Genomic DNA, 19,340 nt, shown 5'->3' with positions numbered 1-19,340 from the left:
CCAATTGAGTATGTAAAGGACATTCAAAGCTTGCTATATACTGCCTTCACCATTTTTCATTAGGAAAAAAAATGGGATGACAGAGTTATTTAAAATTATGAAAGGATCAGATGGGGAAGAAAAGCCATTTGTTTCCCTGAGGGGTCGAGACAAGGGGCCATAAGTACAAGACTAAACGCAAGAGATTTAAAACGGAGGCTTGGAGAAACTTCTTTGCCCAGAGAGGCGTGAGGATGTAGTATTCATTTTGAGTTGGTGGTTGAGGCAGAAACAATATTAACATTTAAGATTAGATTGGACAGCTGGTTGGAGGGTTATAAGAATAGGCTGGGTAAAATTGAAAGCCTTTGTATGGAGGGTAAATGTCAAAGCAATCTGTTTGTCTCAAATGGCCTCTTTATGGTGTAACTTCTATATATTTCTATGTATCTGCTGGGCAGTTCTAGATCTAGTGAGGATTCTTAACCAGATTTGCTATTAGGTAAGCTGAGGATTATTTGTATCCTAATCATCATTAAATTCCATAAAACTTGCTTTGGTTTTATCGAGACTTGAAAGTGATATCCTGTTATCAGACATTGGACTTTTTCTAACAAATTGAGTTTATCTGATCACCAATGGAAGCATTGCATTAAACTTATACTAAAAAAGAACATATAGCATTGATTTTTGAAATGCTTCCACTTAGTTGATTGCATTTACAGGTTTGTGTGTACTGCTTTCCAATGGTGTTTTGAACATTTTCTGTGTCTCTCTTGACCCTGAAGATTATTTGAGTGTTCATGTCTTTATTTTTGTTTGAAATACCTGGAGGACCAAATAAACAACATGCACAACTGCTTTCATTGTGAATACAGTTATCCAAGTTAGTTTTATTAAAGCACTGTGTGACTTGTGATATATTGATTGCCATAACCATGAGGTATTTGCTGCCATACTTATGTTTCACAACATAATTATCATATAATGTTATCCAGATTGCAGGTGTTGATTACATCTACTTCATTCAGAAGAACTCCTTGAACAGGCAGGATAGAACATTGAAGATCGAAGCCCACAATGAAACCTTTGCCAACAGAGTTGTCATCAATGAATTCTGCTGTTACACAGTACGTTATCATTTACAACAACTACAAATCTAATTAATTTAACAAAAAGAAAGGCTGGATTCCCAGTATCTTTATCTCCTGAAGCCAGAGAAAATACAGGGCAACAGAGGTATTCAGAAGAAGAGCTAAATTTTCATAGCTTAAGGACATAAAATTAACTATGTAAAAGTGATCTGTATGTGTATTTTGTCCCATCAGTTCCATTATGCATCAGATTCAGTCTGGTTATTGGTGTTTGAATTCAAATTCTAGCTGAATTCAAATTATAGTTGTCCTTCATAGCAAATATATATATGCTTTATAAGAATTGCAGAACTCTTTCACTTATACATTACGCATTCTGTACCATAAGTCACAAACAAATGCTCCTGCACCAGTTCAGTCATTCATTATCCATTCTGAAGTGTGGTATAGGAAATGCAAGAATGCAAACAAATACTGTTACCACACTGCAAATTGAATTGTAATGGGGGCAAGGACGTCAGGAAACTAGACTGAAAGGGTCAAAAAATAAAAATTTACAGATTTGAAATGTGACTAAGGAATAAGTCATTTCTTCCAAATTTTTGTCCTTTTCATTTGTGCCCCTATAATGACTTGTAGCATAGGTTAAAAATTTGGCTTTTTAATTAACCCTATCCTGTAATATTAAATGTTTATCTCCTTTATAAATTACATTTTGTACGTTTTTCTAATATATTCTCCTGTCAAGGTAGTGAAATTGTGAAAGTTTAGCTCTATGTTTAGCGCCTTGGCTCCTGATAGCCCCAGGGAAATGAAACTTTTTCTTTCCAACCAGTTTTAATTTCTTAATTCAAGCTGTGAAATTGAAACAATATTGATATGACAGTAATAATGCAGCTCTGATTTGAGGAATTGATTGTATTACAGTGTTAATATATACATGACTAAAGTATACAGTTTCTGCCTTTCAGTTGTCGTCCTCATTTATTCCTTTTACTGTCCTATTTTAGCTTAATTTTCTGACTGTATAAGGACTGTGGGACACAGATTTAAGGTTTTTGGCAAATTTGGGAATTTGAGGAAAAACTTTTAGGCAGCGACTGGTAATGAATAGAACCCACTGCCTAAGAGATGATCAATGATTTTGAAAGGAAATTGGCTGAATACTTGAGGGAAATAAACTTGCAGAGCTATGGGGATAGAACTGACTGGATTGCTTTACAGAGAATTGGTATGGACTTGATGGGATGAATGGCTTCTTTCTTTTCTGCATTGACTCTTGACTCTATGACTTCCTACCCCCTGCCATTGACTTTGTTCTTTTTATTAAAGAAAACTCTTCTAAAAAGTAAGGCTGGAGAAACTTAGGCCTGAATTTTTCAGTCGGGGTGCGGGGGCGGGCCCGACACACTGGCACGTAAAATGACGCGCGATGACATTGGGTGTGCGTCCTGATGTCATCGTGCTGTCTCATGTTTAGTTCGGCGTGTGCGTGCTGGAGTCGGCTGTGCGCCCGCCGATATTTAAACTGCCTGTTAAGGCCATTAAGGAAGTAATTAAGATCATTGTTGATGCTGCCTATCCAACTTTAAGGTTGGCAGGCAGGCGAAAAGGCCAAGCAGACTTCACGTTTTTTAGGAAACCTCATCCACAAGTGGAATGAGGTTTCCTAAAGCTTTTATTAATTAAATAACAATTTTTAATGAAATATAAAAATATGTCCCATCACATGAGGGGACATGCTTAAATAAATGTTCGATCCATTTATTTATTTATTTGAAAACCACTTCAACCTCCCTGAGGCAGCTCCATGCCTCAGGGAGATTGAAGCGCGCGAAAGAGCTCTAGCCCCAACTCTCCTCCCTCCTCCTGCACAGGTAGCGCCGAGTGCTATGGCTCGCATCCTACACTGGGTGGGCCTTAATTGGCCCGCCCACCTAAAATGGCAGCACAAGGCCGATTGCAAGCGGCAGTCGGCTCCATGACCGCCCCTGCCTGCTCCTCCTGAGCCCGCCCGCCGACTGAAAAATTCAGGCGTAGCTCCAAAGGCAGTCTTAGTAACTAACTGGAAAACCTTTCAGATTTTGCAGATTGACAGCATGTCATTGTGGCCAAATGAACCTTTGACATGTCAAAATGTATTAACTCAAGAGAACTTATTGCTTCAAGAAAGCTTAAATCAATAACCAGAGCCTAATCACACCTGAAAATCACTCATAGTAAACTAAAAATTGATAGGAATAATTAGAACTAACATTGGCCCATTTCATATTTGATCAGGATTTGCTTTTTACACCTGCTAATGCAAAATGTCAGTTGCAGTGGAGTAATTCTCTTTCTGTACTAAATGACCAAAGAACTCTATTATTGTACAATATTTCAGTTATACTTGGAAATGTAAAACCGTAACTTCAGGACTGTGCTTTATGAATGGTTAGTTTTTTTTAAAAAAAGAAATTGTCATATAATTTTGCAACCATTATTTAGAACTGTTAAAAATCAGAACAGTACCTGACACGTCTTTACTTACGTGCTACAAGGTTCACCAAGAAAATGAAGATTGGACCTGCTTTGAGCAGTCAGCAAGCCTTGATATCAAATCGTTTTTTGGATTTGAAAGCACTGTTGAAAAAATAGCAATGAAACAGTATGCCAGCAGCATCAAAAAGGTATGTGAATAAAAAGATATTTTAGTTTTACTGCAGATTCTTCAGACAGGCTATCTGTTGTTTTTCTAACTATGGTTATATTTGTATTGATTGGAAGTACTATACCTATAATTGTAATGCAAAAGCCACCTGATCACAAAAAATACCTGAAATCAAGAATATTTATTGTAAATAAGATCATTTAGCTTTATGGTAATTTTCAACAAGCTCAATAAAGTGGATCTGTCAGTCTGCTAATATTATTGCCAATGCTGCTGAGAATTTAAAGATAAGCTTTAGTACAAGCAGCAATGGATGATTTGTAGTTGCCCATGTTGGTCCTTATTATGATTGGATTTTAATTCTGGTGTTTTACATAAGATTTAGATGCCTAAGTCTGTTCCATTGTAACCATTTTTAAAACACATACTTGTAATGTCCCTCTTCACAGTGAACCTGCCCACCTGCAGCTATTTGTGTCACCAATGCTTCTTGAATTGTCACCAAAAGGTGAAAAGAGCAGTCTGCTGCTGAGAATCTCTGATCCCTCTAATCAAAAGGCTCTTGGCTTCTGCTCAGTGTCACAATATGGCAGATGGTAATTGCCAGGCTGACGAAATCCCAAAATGAAACTTGCAAAATCATTGTGATAGCTTGACTAATTTGTATTTATTATGAGAAGGTATGTTCACTGAAATCAGAAGTAAAGAGTCCATTACCACCTCTGGAAATTTTAAAGATTAAATTAAAACATATACTAACAAAAGAAAAGGAAAAAATTAAGCACACAAGATTACAGTTATACTGTTAAAATTAGTCTTATAACAGTTCCCAAAAGGTTTCTACTTAACCAGACTCCCAACTACACACCTTTTTAGGCAGCAGCCCAAATGGATTCTTAATCTATAAAAACATCCAGCAATATTACCACAGGCACCCACTGTTGCTATAAGAGAGGTATTTCACAGCTCCTTTCTCCCTCTCAATCAGCAATGGAATTCCAAGGCTTTTAACAAAACTTTGCTCTCCAGAACAAACACACAATTCTCTGGGGTGGCTAGTGTCTGTTTTCACAGTCCACCTTTCCAAGATCTCACATGGTCACACGCCATCCATCTTTCTTTAAATGTATTTTCTCTCTTTTGACCTGTAAATCCCACTGCTTTTACCTTTGCTTTGGAAGTTCTTTTCCTAGAATATATGGATCTTTCATGTTGTCCTTATGGCCAGCATTTTTGGGAAAAATAAAGTTAATAACTTTGCCTTATTTGTCTTGCCAGTTGTAAAATATCTCATCATATCCCTTTGAAAATCAATCAACCTCTCAACTTACCTACAAATGCAAATTCCATTCACTGAGACCTCACCTTAGCTTACCCATCTCCATTTCAAAATGCCTGTTTTTTTTTACACGTTATCCCTTTGATGTTTCAAACCTTGCAGTCTGACCGTCTTTAGTTAAATTAGTCATACACACACAATCATGCACACACAACACAGCCCCCACAAGCCTGCTTTAAAGTATCCCACAGTAATATTAAGAAAAAATATTTCCTTTACATCAGTGATTTTCCACAACTATCAGCAAGTGACTGACTTGTTCCTGTGGACAGTTTTTATTTCTGACTATAAATCAATCTATTGGCAATCTACCTCAAAAAAAAAGATACATCCAAGATCATGTTTGACAAGTCTAAGAGTTTTTGATTTGATAAGGGTGTACCAGTATTTGGACTTTCAAGAGAGATTATCACACAAAATTAGGACTCTGGGAGTAAAAATGAGCATTGATTGAGGATTAACTAATGGAAAGAAAGCAGGAAGTGGGAATAAACAGGGCATTATCAGGTTGGCAGGCTTTAACTAGCCGGGTACTGCAAGGATCAGCACTTGGGCTTCAGCTATCTACGATCTATATTAATGACTTAAATGAGGAGATTGAATGTAACGTATCCAGATTTGGTGGTGATATAAAGTTAGGTGGGAAGGTTAGCAATGAAGAGGAAGCTCAGAAGCTGCATTTTCTTCACCAAAGGTATGTATATGCTCTAAGATAAAAGCAAAATGCTGCAGATGCTGGAAATCTGAAACAAAAACCAGAAAATGCAGGAAAAACTCAGGTTTAACAGCATCTGTGGAGAGAAAAAAGCTAACGTTTCGAGTCTGCATGACTCCTCTTCAGAGCTAAAGAGAAGTAAAGATGTGATGAAATTTATAATGTTTAAGGTGGGGGGGTGAAGCTGGAAAGTAGGTGGAGGCAAAGGAGAGATTGCCAGAGATGTCATGGACAAAAGGACAAAGGGGTGTTAATGATAGTGGTACTGGCTAAAGGAGGTGATGATGGTGAAATTAAGGCCAGAACACAGAATGTGATAGTAGCAGGACAAGGCTAAGCACCCTGGAAAGAACAACATGAACAAGTGACAGATGGCCCTTGTAGGGGTGGGGGGAGGGGGCGGTGGTGGGAATAAAGATTGAAAATAAGATAAAAGGTGGGGATAAAACAATGAATAAAAATGAAAATAAATAAAAATAAGTGGATAAAAAATAAAGATGAAAATGAAAATTGAGAAAAGGGGGTGAGGATGGAGGAGAGAGTTCATGGTCTGAAGTGTTGTCATGGTGTTGAACTCACTGTTAAGCCTGGAAGGCTATAAAGTGCCCAATCGGAAGATGAGGTGCTGTTCCTCCAGTTTGCGTTGGGCTTCACTGGAACATTGCAGCAGGCCAAGGACAGATATGTGGCATGAGAGCAGGATCAGGTGTTGAAATGGCAAGCAACAGGAAGATCTGGGTCATGCTTGCAGACAGACCGAAGGTGTTCCGCAAGGCGGTCACCCAGTCTGCGTTTGGTGCCTCCAATGTAGAGGAGACTGCATGCGGAGCAGCAAACGCAGTAGACGAAATTGAAGGAGGTGCAAGTGAAGCTGTGCTTCACCTGAAAGGAGTGTTTGGGCCCTTGGATGGTGAGGGGGAAGGAGGTAAAGGGGCAGGTGTTGCACCTTCTGTGATAGCATGAGAAGGTGCCGTGGGAGTGGGATGAGGTGTTGGGGATGATGGAGGTGTGGAGTAGTGTGTCTCGGAGGGAATGGTCCCTACAGAATGTTTGGTGTTGGCATCGTGCTGGAGCTGGTGGAAATGGCGTAGGATGATCCTTTGAATGCGGAGGCTGGTGGGGTGAAAAGTGAGGACAAGGGGGACCCTATCGTGGTTCTGGGAGGGAGTGGAAGGTATGAGGGCACAGGCGCAGGATATGGGTCAGACATGGTTGAGGACCCTGTCAACCACAATGGGTGGGAAACCTCAGTTAAGAAAGAAGACAGACATGTCAGAAGTGCCGTTTTGGAAAGTGGCATCGGCGGAACAGATGCAACAGAGGCGAAGGAACTGAGAGAATAGAATGGAGTCATTACAGGAAGCAGGGTGTGAAGAGCTGTAGTTGAGGTAGCTGTGGGAATCAGTGGGCTTGTAGTGAAAATAGTGGAAAAATTCTCTTCACAGATGTTATTAGACCTGAGTTTTTCCAGCATTTTCTGTTAATATGTATATGCTCAGTGGTTGGGTATTTTCAAGACAGAAGATGATAGATTTTTGTGTACTAAGGAAATTAAGGGAATGGGGATAGTGCTGGCAGGTGGACTTTAGGCAGAAGATCAGCCTTGATCTTGCTGAATGGTAGAGTAAGCTTAAAGGGCCAAATAGCCTACTCCTTCTCAGAATCACAGAATCTCACAGTGCAGAAGAGGCCCTCTGGCCCATTGCGTTTGCACTGACACGTGAGAAACACCTGGTCGACCTACTAATCCCATTTACCAGCTCTTGGCCCATAGCCTTGAATGTTATGACATGCCAAGTGCTCAGGTACTTTTTAAAGGATGTGAGGCAACCCGCCTCCACCACCCTCCCAGGCAGTGCATTCCAGACTGTCACCATCCTCTGGGTAAAAAGATTTTTCCTCACATCCCCCCCCACTAAGCCTCATGCCCCTCACCTTGAACTTATGTTCCCTTGTGACTGACCCTTCAACTAAGGGGAACAGCTGCTCCCTATCCACCCTGTCCATGCCCCTCATACTCTTGTACACCTCTATCAGGTCGCCCCTCAGCCTTCCCTGCTCCAACAAAAACAACCCAAGTCTATCCAACCTCTCTTCATAACTTAAATGTTTCCAAGGCAACATCCTCTGAATCTCCTCTGCACCCCCTCCAGTGCAATCACATCCTTCCTATAATGTGGCGACCAGAAATGCACACAGTACTCCAGCTGTGGCCTCACCAAGGTTCTATGCAACTCCAACAAGATCTTCCTACTTTTGTAATCTATCCCTCGACTGATAAAGGCAACTGCCCTATATGCCTTTTTCACCACCCCACTAACATGCCCCTCCACCTTCAGAAATCTAGGCACTTGCACGCCAAAGTCCCTTTGTTCCTCAGAACTTCCTAGTGTCATGCCGTTCATTGAATACTTCCTTGTCAAATTACTCCTCCCAAAGTGTATCACCTCACACTTTTCAGGCTTAAATCCCATCTGCCACTTATCTGCCCATTTAACCATCCCGTCTATATCTTCCTGTAGCCCAAGGCACTCAACCTCACTGTTAACCACCCGGCCAATCATTGTGTCATCCACAAGCTTACCAATCCTACCCCCAGCCTACTCCCAGCACAGATTCCTGTGGTACGCCACTGGACACTGGCATCCAGTCACTGAAGCATCCAACTGTCATCACCCTCTGTCTCCTACAACTAAGCCAATTTTGAATCGACCTTATCAAATTACCCTGTATCCCATGTGCATTTGCCTTCTTTATAAGTCCCCCATGTGGGACCTTGTAAAAGGCTTTGCTGAAATCCATATAAACTACATCAACTGCACTACCCTCATTTACACACCTGGTCGTCACCTCAAAAAATTCAATCAAATTTGTGAGGCATGACCTCCCTCTGACAAAGCCATGCTGACTATCCCTGATCAAACCTTGCTTCTCCAAGTGGAGTTAGATTCTTTCCTTCAGAATTTTCTCCAATAGTTTCCCTACCAGTGACGTGAGACTCACTGGCCTGTAGTTCCCTGGCTTATCTCTACAACCCTTCTTAAATAGTGGAACCACATTAGCTGTTCTCCAGTCATCTGGCAGCTCCGCTATGGCCAGAGAGGAATTAAAAATTTGGGTCAGAGCCCCTGCGATCTCCCTTGCCTCCCTCAGCAGTCTGGGACACAAATCATCCGGACCTGGAGATTTGTCCACTTTTAAGCCTGCCAACACCTCCAATACCTTATCACTCTCTATATCAATTTATGCAAGAACCTCGCAGTTTCTCTTCCTGTGTTCGATACCTTCATCCTCATTCTCTTGGGTGAAGACGGATGTGAAGTACTCGTTCAACACTCTAGCGATGTCCCCTGGCTCCACCCATAGATTGACCCTACTCTTTCCCTGGTTATCCTCTTCCCATTGATATACTTATAGAATATCTTGGGATTTTCCCTACTTTTACAAGCCAGAGCTTTCTCATAACTCCTCTGTGCTCTCCTAAGTGCTTTCTTAAGCTCCACCCTACACTTTCTGCACTTCACTAATGCCTCTGCTGATTTGCTCCCTTTGTACCTGCTAAAAGCCTCTTTTCCTTCTCATCGTATCCTGAATATCCCTGTTCATCCATGGTTCTCTGGGCTTGTTACTTCTTCCTATCATGTTGAGCCTGTACCCTCCCCATTTCCTTTTTGAACGCCCCCCACTGCTCCTCTGTAGATTTCCCCACAAGTAGCTGTTCTCAGTCTACCTTGGCCAGATCCTGCCTTATTTTACTAAAATCTGCTCTCCCCCAATCCAAAACATTTTTTTGCAACTTGTCTATTTCTTTGTCACTAACAAGCTTAAATTGTACCATGTCGTGGTCGCTATCGCTAAAATGCTCCCCCACCACCACCTCAGCCACTTGTCTGGCTTCATTCCCCAGAATTAGGTCCAGCACTGCGCTGTCCCTTGTTGGACCCTCTACATATTGCCCTAAAAAGTTCTGTACACATTTCAAGAAATGCACTCCATCCAAGCCCTTAACAATATGTCTATCCTAATTAATGTTCTATTTCTTATAATTCTACAGTGATCAAATTTCTAAAATAATTATACAGAAATGTCCCCTTGAAGGGCTGAATTTCTAATTATATTTTAACTTATAACTAGGGGAGGAGGGGTTGGATGGATCCCCAACTTTCCCTCCTTGTTTCACCGCAACAGGTTTTTTTGTTTGGAAAAGGGTATACTTCCTAATTTAGTGACTACTTAACTGCTTACACGCAGTGATCATAGCCAATTGGACAGATTTTCTTGAGTTTAACAAAGTAAAATAATAAAATAAACTCCAACTTTTGCATGTGTGCGCGTGGACACACACACACATATATATTACAGAGTGGGGAAGGATAGGTTGAGCAAATTAGAGTCCATAAAAATTAAAAAAGAAACATACAGCCTGTAGTTTGGTGACTCGGTTGGCTTCCGATTTAAAGCTTTGGCCGGCTGATTTGTGTGTTCTTCTAAAGACGATAGTGCTGGGTTCAATTCTTTTAAGAAGCCTCTGTTTGCAGCAATAGTCACAGTCAGCAAAGAGCTCAAAGCTTGCCGGGTGGGTTGGAGAGGGAGCGAAGCTGGAGGGACCCCACTTGGGTCTTCCCCCTAAGCTGCTTGTCCTCAGTTCTGCTGAGAAAACATGCTTACAACATACAAAGGATTGGCTTGTCATGTGATCATCTTTCTCCAACTGCCAGAGGGATCCAAGTAAGGTCTTATAATGTATTCCAAGGGTAACCTGGTTAGCTCATGTCTGGAAAGCTATCTTAGCCATGGTCCCATTGCTTAAGTGATTCTTCTTACTGGTCTGGTTGCAACAGTTGAATACTTCAGGTAATTGCCACAGATGCCTTGCTAATGAGACAGGAGATGTGAGTCCTTCACAGTCCCCTGAAGTCATTGTCTTTGGGTTTTGCAGACATGCTATCTCCATACCAATAGATAGGAATGTGGAATACATAGTAATGCAAGTTAGGGTAGTCATCTTTTGCAGTGAGTTCAAGTCACCTTTAGGCTCTGTTTTTGAAAAAGCCTGTTTTTTAAAAGCTCAATTCAAACTTCCAGCTGGTGGATTAACAACCATTATTTGGCATAACAGACATCTTTATGACATAACCAGTGAAATAGTAGAGAAAATACTGGCACCAAAAATAGATTTAATGATCAGTACATACCTTCTAATACCTGTACACTAAGCTCCCTCCCAACTGACTTAAATTCCATAATGCATACTTGTTTAATTGTTGGCGTTTTGTACATCATTTTTCAGCATTTCAGTTGCTGTGAGTTATGTTTTTATTTTTAACAGGGGAAAGAAATAATTGAATATTACCTAAAACAGCTAGAGGAAGAAGGAATTACTTATGTACCACGATGGACACCACTGGCTAGCACTAACATAGAAAAGGCAGTTCCCGTTCAGAAGCTGACCTCCTCTCCAGCTGTGGCTATTCCTGGCCGAGGTGATGCTGTTGTAAAGGAAGAACATGTCAACAAAGACTTGACTGCTGGTTCCAATAATTCACCTGATTCTCTCTCAGGAACACCAGATGGTAAATGACTTGGGACTTTCATTTCCTTAACTGTAGAATTGCACCTTTCTTCTATGTTTATAGAATTGTTGCACAGTCTTGAAAGTATATTATGCACGTTCAGGCTCTTGAATAAGAAACAGTGATATATTTGTCGATAAATATTTCAGGGCCAGATTGAGAAAAGTACATAATATTTCTTTGTAGTGTCCTTGAAATAAAGATTTTTGTTAGCTTGCTGTATATAAAAAGGCTGGTGCAAAATCTTTAAGAAAATAACCAATTGTTTTCATTTGTTTCAAATGCATTTTAGCATTTAGCTATCTGAACTGGAGTTTCAGGTGAAAGAATAAAGCATTTCAATTTATGTATAATTTTAAGTTCTTATTGTGTCTTAGATAAACTAGATGCTGATTACATTGAGCGTTATTTGGGTGACTTGACACCACTGCAAGAGAGCTGTCTCATTAGACTTCGATCGCGGCTTCAGGAAGCACATAAAGGCAAGGTAAGGATATAATTGCCATGATGATCTTCTGCAATAGCAAGGGCACAAATTACTTCACCTTATCTTGTTGATTGCTGGATAAATATTGACTAGGGCACCAGGGATAACTCCCCTACTCTCCTTTGTAATAGTGCCAAGCAATCTTTTACTTCCATCTAAGAGGGCAGACAGAGCCTTGGTTTAATACCTCATCTGAAAGACACCTCTGATAGTGCAGCACACCCTCAGTACTGCACAAGAGTATCAGTTTTGACTTTTTTGTTCAAGTCCTGGAATGGGGGTGCTGCCAACAATTGGTCATGGTTGACGAACTGAAGACATTAGAGAGATTACAGAAAACATTCACATGAATGGTCCCAGGGATGAGGAACTTTAATTACGTAGATAGATTGGAGAAGTTGGAACTGTTTTCCTTGGAGAAGAGAAGGTTGAGAGGAGATTTGATAGAGGTATTCAAAATCATGACGGGCTTGGACTGAGTAGATGTGAAAACTATCTCATGTTGCTGAGAGGATTGAGAACAAGCGGGCACAAATTTAAGGTAATTGGCAAAAGAAGTAATGCTAACATGAACAAGGCAACGGCAATTCTTTGAACAGTTGTAACAACTTGGATTTTAGTATGTTTCCATTCAGTCAATAGGAAAATTATCTGTTCTTTCGCTTAAGTCAATTTAATTATCATTTTTACAGATCCCTAAAGATGAGCATATTCTGCGGTTCTTAAGAGCACGTGATTTCAATATAGATAAGGCAAGAGAACTTCTCTGCCAGTCTTTGACATGGCGCAAACAGCACAAAGTAGACTACCTGCTGGAAACTTGGACACCACCACAAGTGCTGCATGATTATTACACAGGGGGTTGGCATCACCATGATAAAGGTAAGCCAGATGTGACCTTATATACAATACTAGACTATCAAACTGTTGATGAGAGTATTGTCTAAATTTTATTTTAAACAGAACTAGACTCTAATATCCAGTAGTCTTAATGGAATAGCATTGTATTTCACAATCAAGTATGAATATAAGTGCATATGTGGTTGAAGTGACTAGTTTCAGCCTAGAGTCATAGTTGAAATTTTCTCTGCAGATCCAAAATGAAGTTTATTTGGGTAGTTCATCAATTACCAGTCAAAAAACTTGCACGATTTGATACTACGTTGACATTTCACTTGAGTTATAAGTTTGTAGGAAATCAGAGCAATATGCTTGTGCAAGAAGGCATCATTTTTTGGGGTTCAGTTTTAGGCATTGAATTTCTGTGAGGGTTTCCTGCTTGTCTGCCTTAACTTTGGCAGAAGAACCGTGGAAACTGCACCGTGGAAACTGTGGAACACTTTGTAACTATTTATGTTGGTTAATTGGGCTTTTGTGGCTTTTGTGTTGAAGTTATGGTGGATAAGCAGGGTTACTGGTAGAAGTACACGTTCATAGTTTTGGATGTTATAGAATTGTGGGGAAGGGTGCTGGTGCTGCACTTCACCTAGACTGCTTGAACTGACTTGGCAATGCTTGGTTCCAACATTGGCTGAAAAAATTGGAAAAGTATTCTAACTGGAGTGTTTCTAGTTTTCACAATAAAACTATCTACCTCTTCTTTCTCCACTATCTCATTTTAATAAAGAAACTTCCTACGTGCTTTAATATTGTCACATCAGTGTATTGTAGCTAGGTGGTAATTATGGAAATACGTATATATGGGAACAAACTTACTGATAACTGTAATTGTAACAGACATGTCATATAGATATTACAAATAAAGCTTGAATATTTGTATTGGCTGTTACAACAGTAGAAGTGCTTAGGTTCCTGATCAAGCAATTGTATACTTAAGTGCCAGATAATTAGTTCAAATTTGCCTGTGTATGCTTCTGAATTAGTTCTTTGTTGGATGGTTTCGTAAACTGAGATATGCATGCAAATTGTAGAAGGGTATTTGAATTTCCTTTTCTTTAATTGTACCTTTTGTGGGCCAATTGTATAATAATATTGATACTTCTTTCTGGAGAGCTTTTGAGCTAGAGAATCAGATAAAGTACCAATTGCACTCCAAAGGGCAAGAGTAAATAACTATTTTAATGCATAAATAAACTTGAGTGATAACGTCCAGTTCAGTTGGTACATTTAAGGTGGTTAAGCAGGTGTTTCCAGCTCACCTGTATTCAATATTCTGTGTAAATGCAAATGTCTGGCTAGTTAAACTACTGTGTAATAGCTAGTTTTATGGAAGCAATAATTTGACAAATTTACTATTACCTGTAACAACAGCAACTTGTATTTATATTGTGCCATTAATGTCACAAAACATCCCAATGCATTTTACAGGAGCATTATAAAAATTTGACACTGAGCCACATAAGGTGATATTAAGGTAGATGGCCAAAAGCTTGATCAAACAGAGGTTTAAGCACTGCCTTAAAAGAGGAAAGAGTAGGAGAGAGCCAAGAAGTTTAGGGAGAAATTTCCAGAGCTCAGGGCCTTGGCACCTGAAGGTATAGTCACCAATGGTGGATCAATTAAAATTGGGAATGCTCAAGAGGGCAGAATTAGAGGAGCGCAGAGACCTTGGAGATTTATGGAGTTGGAGGAGATTACAGAGATGGGGAGGTCGAGGCCATGCAGGAATCTGAAAGTTAAATTACAACCTGATTTCTGAGTATTGAATTGGATACTCTGAGGACTAGAATGCATAAGCGTCTTCAGGTAGACTAACTTTCTAGTTCAGTGTTTTGCATGTTATAGTCTGGGGACTTTTAATATGTTTGGCAAAAAAATTTAATGCTTTTTTTTAATACAGATGGGAGACCCCTATATATCTTAAGACTTGGGCAAATGGATACCAAAGGTCTTGTCAGAGCACTTGGAGAGGAAGCACTGCTGCGGCATGTAAGTGTATTTTAATCATTGTCTTTTTAAAATTAAATTAATGCATGTTTCTAGTATCATCTCTGCTGAATTAGTGGAACTCTACACAGTCAACAAAAATGCTACAAGAGGTACTTCTAGTTAATAAGTAATTTAGCATTTATTTATTTATTTTAAGTGATTTCTTTATGCAGTGCCTGTCCGGTATGCAGAATTGTTTTGCTGTTTTCACAGGGGTTTATGGCATAGGGGTTTGATCAGTCCCAACCCTTATCAGATAAGGGATGATTTTATCCCTTCAGTCTGGATTGGAATCAAACTTGGATTTAAAAGGTGCAAATTGTTGGTTAATCCACAACTCGATTCAGTCTTAAATTATATTAAGATTTTTTCTTCATCCTAATAGGAACAGCAAATATTGCATGAAATATTAATTTTAACTCAGTTCTATGATGGACAACTTAGAATAACTCACCTGAATTAAGTGATTAATCATTAAGCCATTGCAGAATGTTTATCTATATACGATCACAGGCTTCTTCCTCTTCCTCAACTACGCTAAATATTAAGTAAACGAGAGCATTATAAGCATGGCAAATGTCACGACAAATTCTACAAAATTTCATTTTAAATTTCATTCACTTAATTTAAATTCACCATAATAAGTCCAGACTTCTGTGCAACAGAAGACGCAGCTTTCAAACTTAAACTGAGGGGAAACTTGCATAGTTATTTCAATGCTCTCCAGTTGAGCAGCATAACATTGTGTTTATTGCCTTATTCCAGTATTCTAGATTTGATTTTATGCATGCCATTTGTTTGGTTTTTAATAAGATGGATTGTATTGCCTGAATTTCTCAAGTGTAGGTGACCACCAGATCATTAACTGCAACCATTCTATGGCATAACTCCCTTGGGAGAAAATTGAAAATAATAGGAAAAAATAAAAACACAAAACAACTATGAGCCCAGTTTCATTTGTGAGCTCTGATGGTGTCTTCTCATGTAGTTTACAGTTTCCTGAGATTATGCATACTTGAAATCTTTGGTACCAGACTAAAGCCTCACTAACTTACTGCTGTTCACAAAGCACTTGTCACATAAACCTTTGAAGTTACCTTCGCTTTTTCAAAAAAATGCAGACTGGTATCTGAAACAAATCTCATCAACCTATAAGATAACCACATTGGATTATTTCAAAGTATATAGATCTGAAGCCACCAGAACTTCTCTTGTTTCAACAGGGATAAACATTTTACAGTTTTTGGTGATATGATTCAGGAATTTATGCTGCCAAAGAGCAGTGCAGGAAATTATCTACAGATCATTGCAGATAGACTGCCAGGGAGTAATAATGCATCCTTCAAAATCCCCTGCCCCGCTCAATCAGTACGCTGCTGAGAGCTTTGGTTTTCTCCTGAGATCTTATTACATAACTTGCAGGGATCAAATGCATGTCCCTGCCCTATTCAATGGGGGCAGTTATTTTATTTTAACTTCTTGCAGCTGTTCTAGCCACAGCTACTCTTACGATGGAATGTCTACGATGGCGTTTTCTGCACACAGAAGGATCTTTTGTTTCTGTGTTTTAAGTAATTGTCTTTTTAAAATAACAAATAAACTTGCACCTATAGTAAACTAAATGGGATAAAATTTGAATCCATTTTATTTAAGAAAAGCAAGAGAGTTACAGTAGAAAATTTAACATCAGTTGTAGGGAAGTTACTAGAATCCATTAGAGACAGAATGACGGAGCATTTGGACAGATATCAGTTCATCAGGGAGAGCCAGCAGGGAATTGTAATGGGTAAGTCTAACAAACTTAGTTGAATTTTTTGAGGAGATAACTACTCCTTTATCTAGCAGATTAGTTATGAAGATTCTTATTATGGACTTCAGGAAGCCATTTGACAAGGCTTCACATCATAGACTAATAACAAAAATGAGAGCATATGGAAAGAAGCAATTTATTGGCCTGGATAGGGAATTGGTTAGGAGGAAGGATACTTAGAGCCGAGATAATGGATATGCATTCAAATTGACAGGATATGACTAGTGATGTCCCACAGGTATTTGTGCTTGGACCTCAGCAGTTCACTATGTATACATGACTGGATGAAGGAATGGAGAGCACTTACTGATCATCACTTACTCATCATTTACTGATGACACCAAGTTAATGGCGTGGTACATTGTGTAAATGGAAGTGGAAAGTTGCCGGGGGCATTGCTAGATTGAGTGGGCATAACTGGCCCATGGAGTTCATTGTGAGAGAATTGTGACATCATCCACTATGGACTTGAGAAAGATAGATCAAAGTATTTCCTAAATGGTGAGGTGCTAGGAACTATAGATGAGCAGTGAGATTCCAGAGTCCGAATGCACAAATCAATAAAAAAACTAATGGAAGGTTGGCTTTTATCTCAGGAGGGCTGCAAATACTACCACAGCAGCTTGCAGTTCTATGATGCTTTCAATAAAGCACCTCAGAATAATAAAGCAAGATTTGACACTGGGGCACATAAAGATATTATGCCAGATCAAATGTTTTGATAGGAGGTAGGTTTTAAGGAGTGTCTTAAAAGAAGGAAAAGAGATAATGATTTGGGGAATTATGCCTAGGAAGTTGAAGGCATGGCACCAGCGCTGGAGTGATTAAAATTGGGAAAGTTCAAAAGGCATCAATTAGGGGAACATCAGTTAGACAGGGCTGTAGAACTAGAGATTTCAAATTCCTCCCTAGCTTTGATTTTTTTTGATGTTGAGATTTTGATTGACCTGGAGCCAATGTAGGTCAGGGAGCACAAGGGTGAGCAGGACTTGAATTAGGGTATGGGGAGTGGAGTTTTGAAAGCCCTCAACTTTACAGAGAATAAAACATGGGAGGCCAGCCAGGAATGCATTGTAATCAACTCAAAAGATAACAAAGACGTAAATGAAGGTTTCAGCAGCAGATGAGCTGTGGTAGCGTGGAGCCGGGTGATAATACGGAGACAGAAATAGGTGTTCTTAGTGAATGTCTGGTTGGAACCTTGTCTTAGGGGCAAATATAGCACCAAGATTGCAAACACTGAGTCAGCCTCAGGGTTGCTACGGGGTTGGAGTTGGTAGCAAGGGAATGGAATCTCTGTGATGCGGACCAAAAACGATTGCATGAGTTAGGGAGGTGTTAACACGCTCAAAGACTTTGGCGAGGAAGGAGAAGTTTGAGGTGGTGAGTAGTTAGAATTGATCTTTTGATTGTTACTTGCAGCTGTTTTGAAGGAGATGGGCACAGTACCTGAGGAGAGGGAACTGTTAATAAAATCAGCTAATATGGGAGCCAGGAAGGGAACTGAATTGGCAACAATTTATTAGAAATAAGTTCTAGGGAGCAAGAAGTGGATCTCATCGACAAGCTGAGCTCAGGGGATATGATGAGAGATAAGAGAGAAACTAGAGAAAGATGCAAATTCAGGGTCAGGGCAGGGTGGAACCATAGAGGAGGTTCAAACGGTGGGCTAGAGAAAGGCAATGAAGCAGCTGAATGGATGGTCTTGATCTATTAAACAGAAAAGTTCAAATTCCTTGAACTTGTTAGGGGTGAGGATGGAGGAGAAAGGGAACGGGTGGTTTCAGTAGATGGATTGTGGCTTTTCTTGGATCTTTGAATAATGATCAGTTTTAGTGATGCAGAGCATTTCCCAGTAATGTTTTAAGTGATTAGCATGGTTAAACCAGTTGCCAAAGACGTTCAAGTTTGTGTCCCTTGCATTTAAGAGAGTATGCATACCAGGAGATCGATTAAGGTGAGAAACTGTAGTAGTTCTAGTGGGGACAAGGGCATCAACTGTGATAGAGAGGGTATGATTTAACGAAACAGTAACAGCTGTGGTATCATGATGAATTGAAGGCCAGAGGATAGATGATTGGGAATTTGAGTGCAGTGGTAAATGACTCGAGGGAAACTTTTTTTTAAACAGAGACAGACAAAGGGAGAAGCGGACTTGAGAGGGAAAAGGGGAATGTGGGTAGAGAACAATACAAGGAAATGATCAAAGTTTTCGTAATGGTGATAGTAATGATCAGGGTAGTGAGACTGCGTGAGATGATTTGATCAAGAGGGCGGCCATGTATATGGGTAGGACAGTTTATATGAAGGAAGAGATTTTGTGAGGAAAGAGCAGTAAATTCAGTGAAGAGAAATGGAAATGTGGAAATTGCCAAGGATGACTCGTCACTCAGTGCAGAGGCAGAGAGAAGAAAGCAGAGAAAATATCTGAGAAATTTGGGTGGGTGATACAGAATAAGAAGTTTTAATGAAAGGTGTGAAGAGTAGAATGAAATGAGATGCTTAAAGAAGTTGGCAGAAGAGCAGGGGACAGGCCAAGATGTGTTCCAGAAATAAGGGTTACAATGGTTTGAACTGCAAGCTATGGAAAGTATAGCCAGCTGGGGAAGCTTCATTAAAGGGATATGGTGCCATTACTCCTCAGCTATGTCTCTGTCAAGGTCTTAACCTCAATCTGAGTATCCATAATAAGCTTATAGACGGCTTTATTAGCAAGTGAACATACTAAAGGGAGATGTGGAGGAGACCAGTAATAACCAGTCTGTAAGCAGAGCCCACAGGGTCAAAGTTGGGATTGATGAGAA

The 19,340-nt window shown here is 39.8% G+C and overlaps 1 protein-coding gene across 1 annotated transcript in view; it reads left to right on the top strand.

The window, feature by feature from the left end:
- The window catches only part of LOC121293726 (SEC14-like protein 1), a 51,694-nt gene that overhangs the window by 25,287 nt on the left and 7,067 nt on the right, over positions 1 to 19,340 (top strand). Inside the window, exons 4-9 of the mRNA XM_041216944.1 lie at positions 978 to 1,109; positions 3,614 to 3,742; positions 11,107 to 11,350; positions 11,728 to 11,837; positions 12,530 to 12,719; positions 14,638 to 14,726. Of these exons, the coding sequence (XP_041072878.1) occupies positions 978 to 1,109; positions 3,614 to 3,742; positions 11,107 to 11,350; positions 11,728 to 11,837; positions 12,530 to 12,719; positions 14,638 to 14,726 (894 nt within the window). The remainder of the gene's footprint in view (positions 1 to 977; positions 1,110 to 3,613; positions 3,743 to 11,106; positions 11,351 to 11,727; positions 11,838 to 12,529; positions 12,720 to 14,637; positions 14,727 to 19,340) is intronic.

This window comes from Carcharodon carcharias, chromosome 22 (assembly GCF_017639515.1).
Source record: "Carcharodon carcharias isolate sCarCar2 chromosome 22, sCarCar2.pri, whole genome shotgun sequence".
Lineage (NCBI taxonomy): Eukaryota > Metazoa > Chordata > Chondrichthyes > Lamniformes > Lamnidae > Carcharodon > Carcharodon carcharias.
This window is presented reverse-complemented; position numbering and strand designations above follow the sequence as displayed.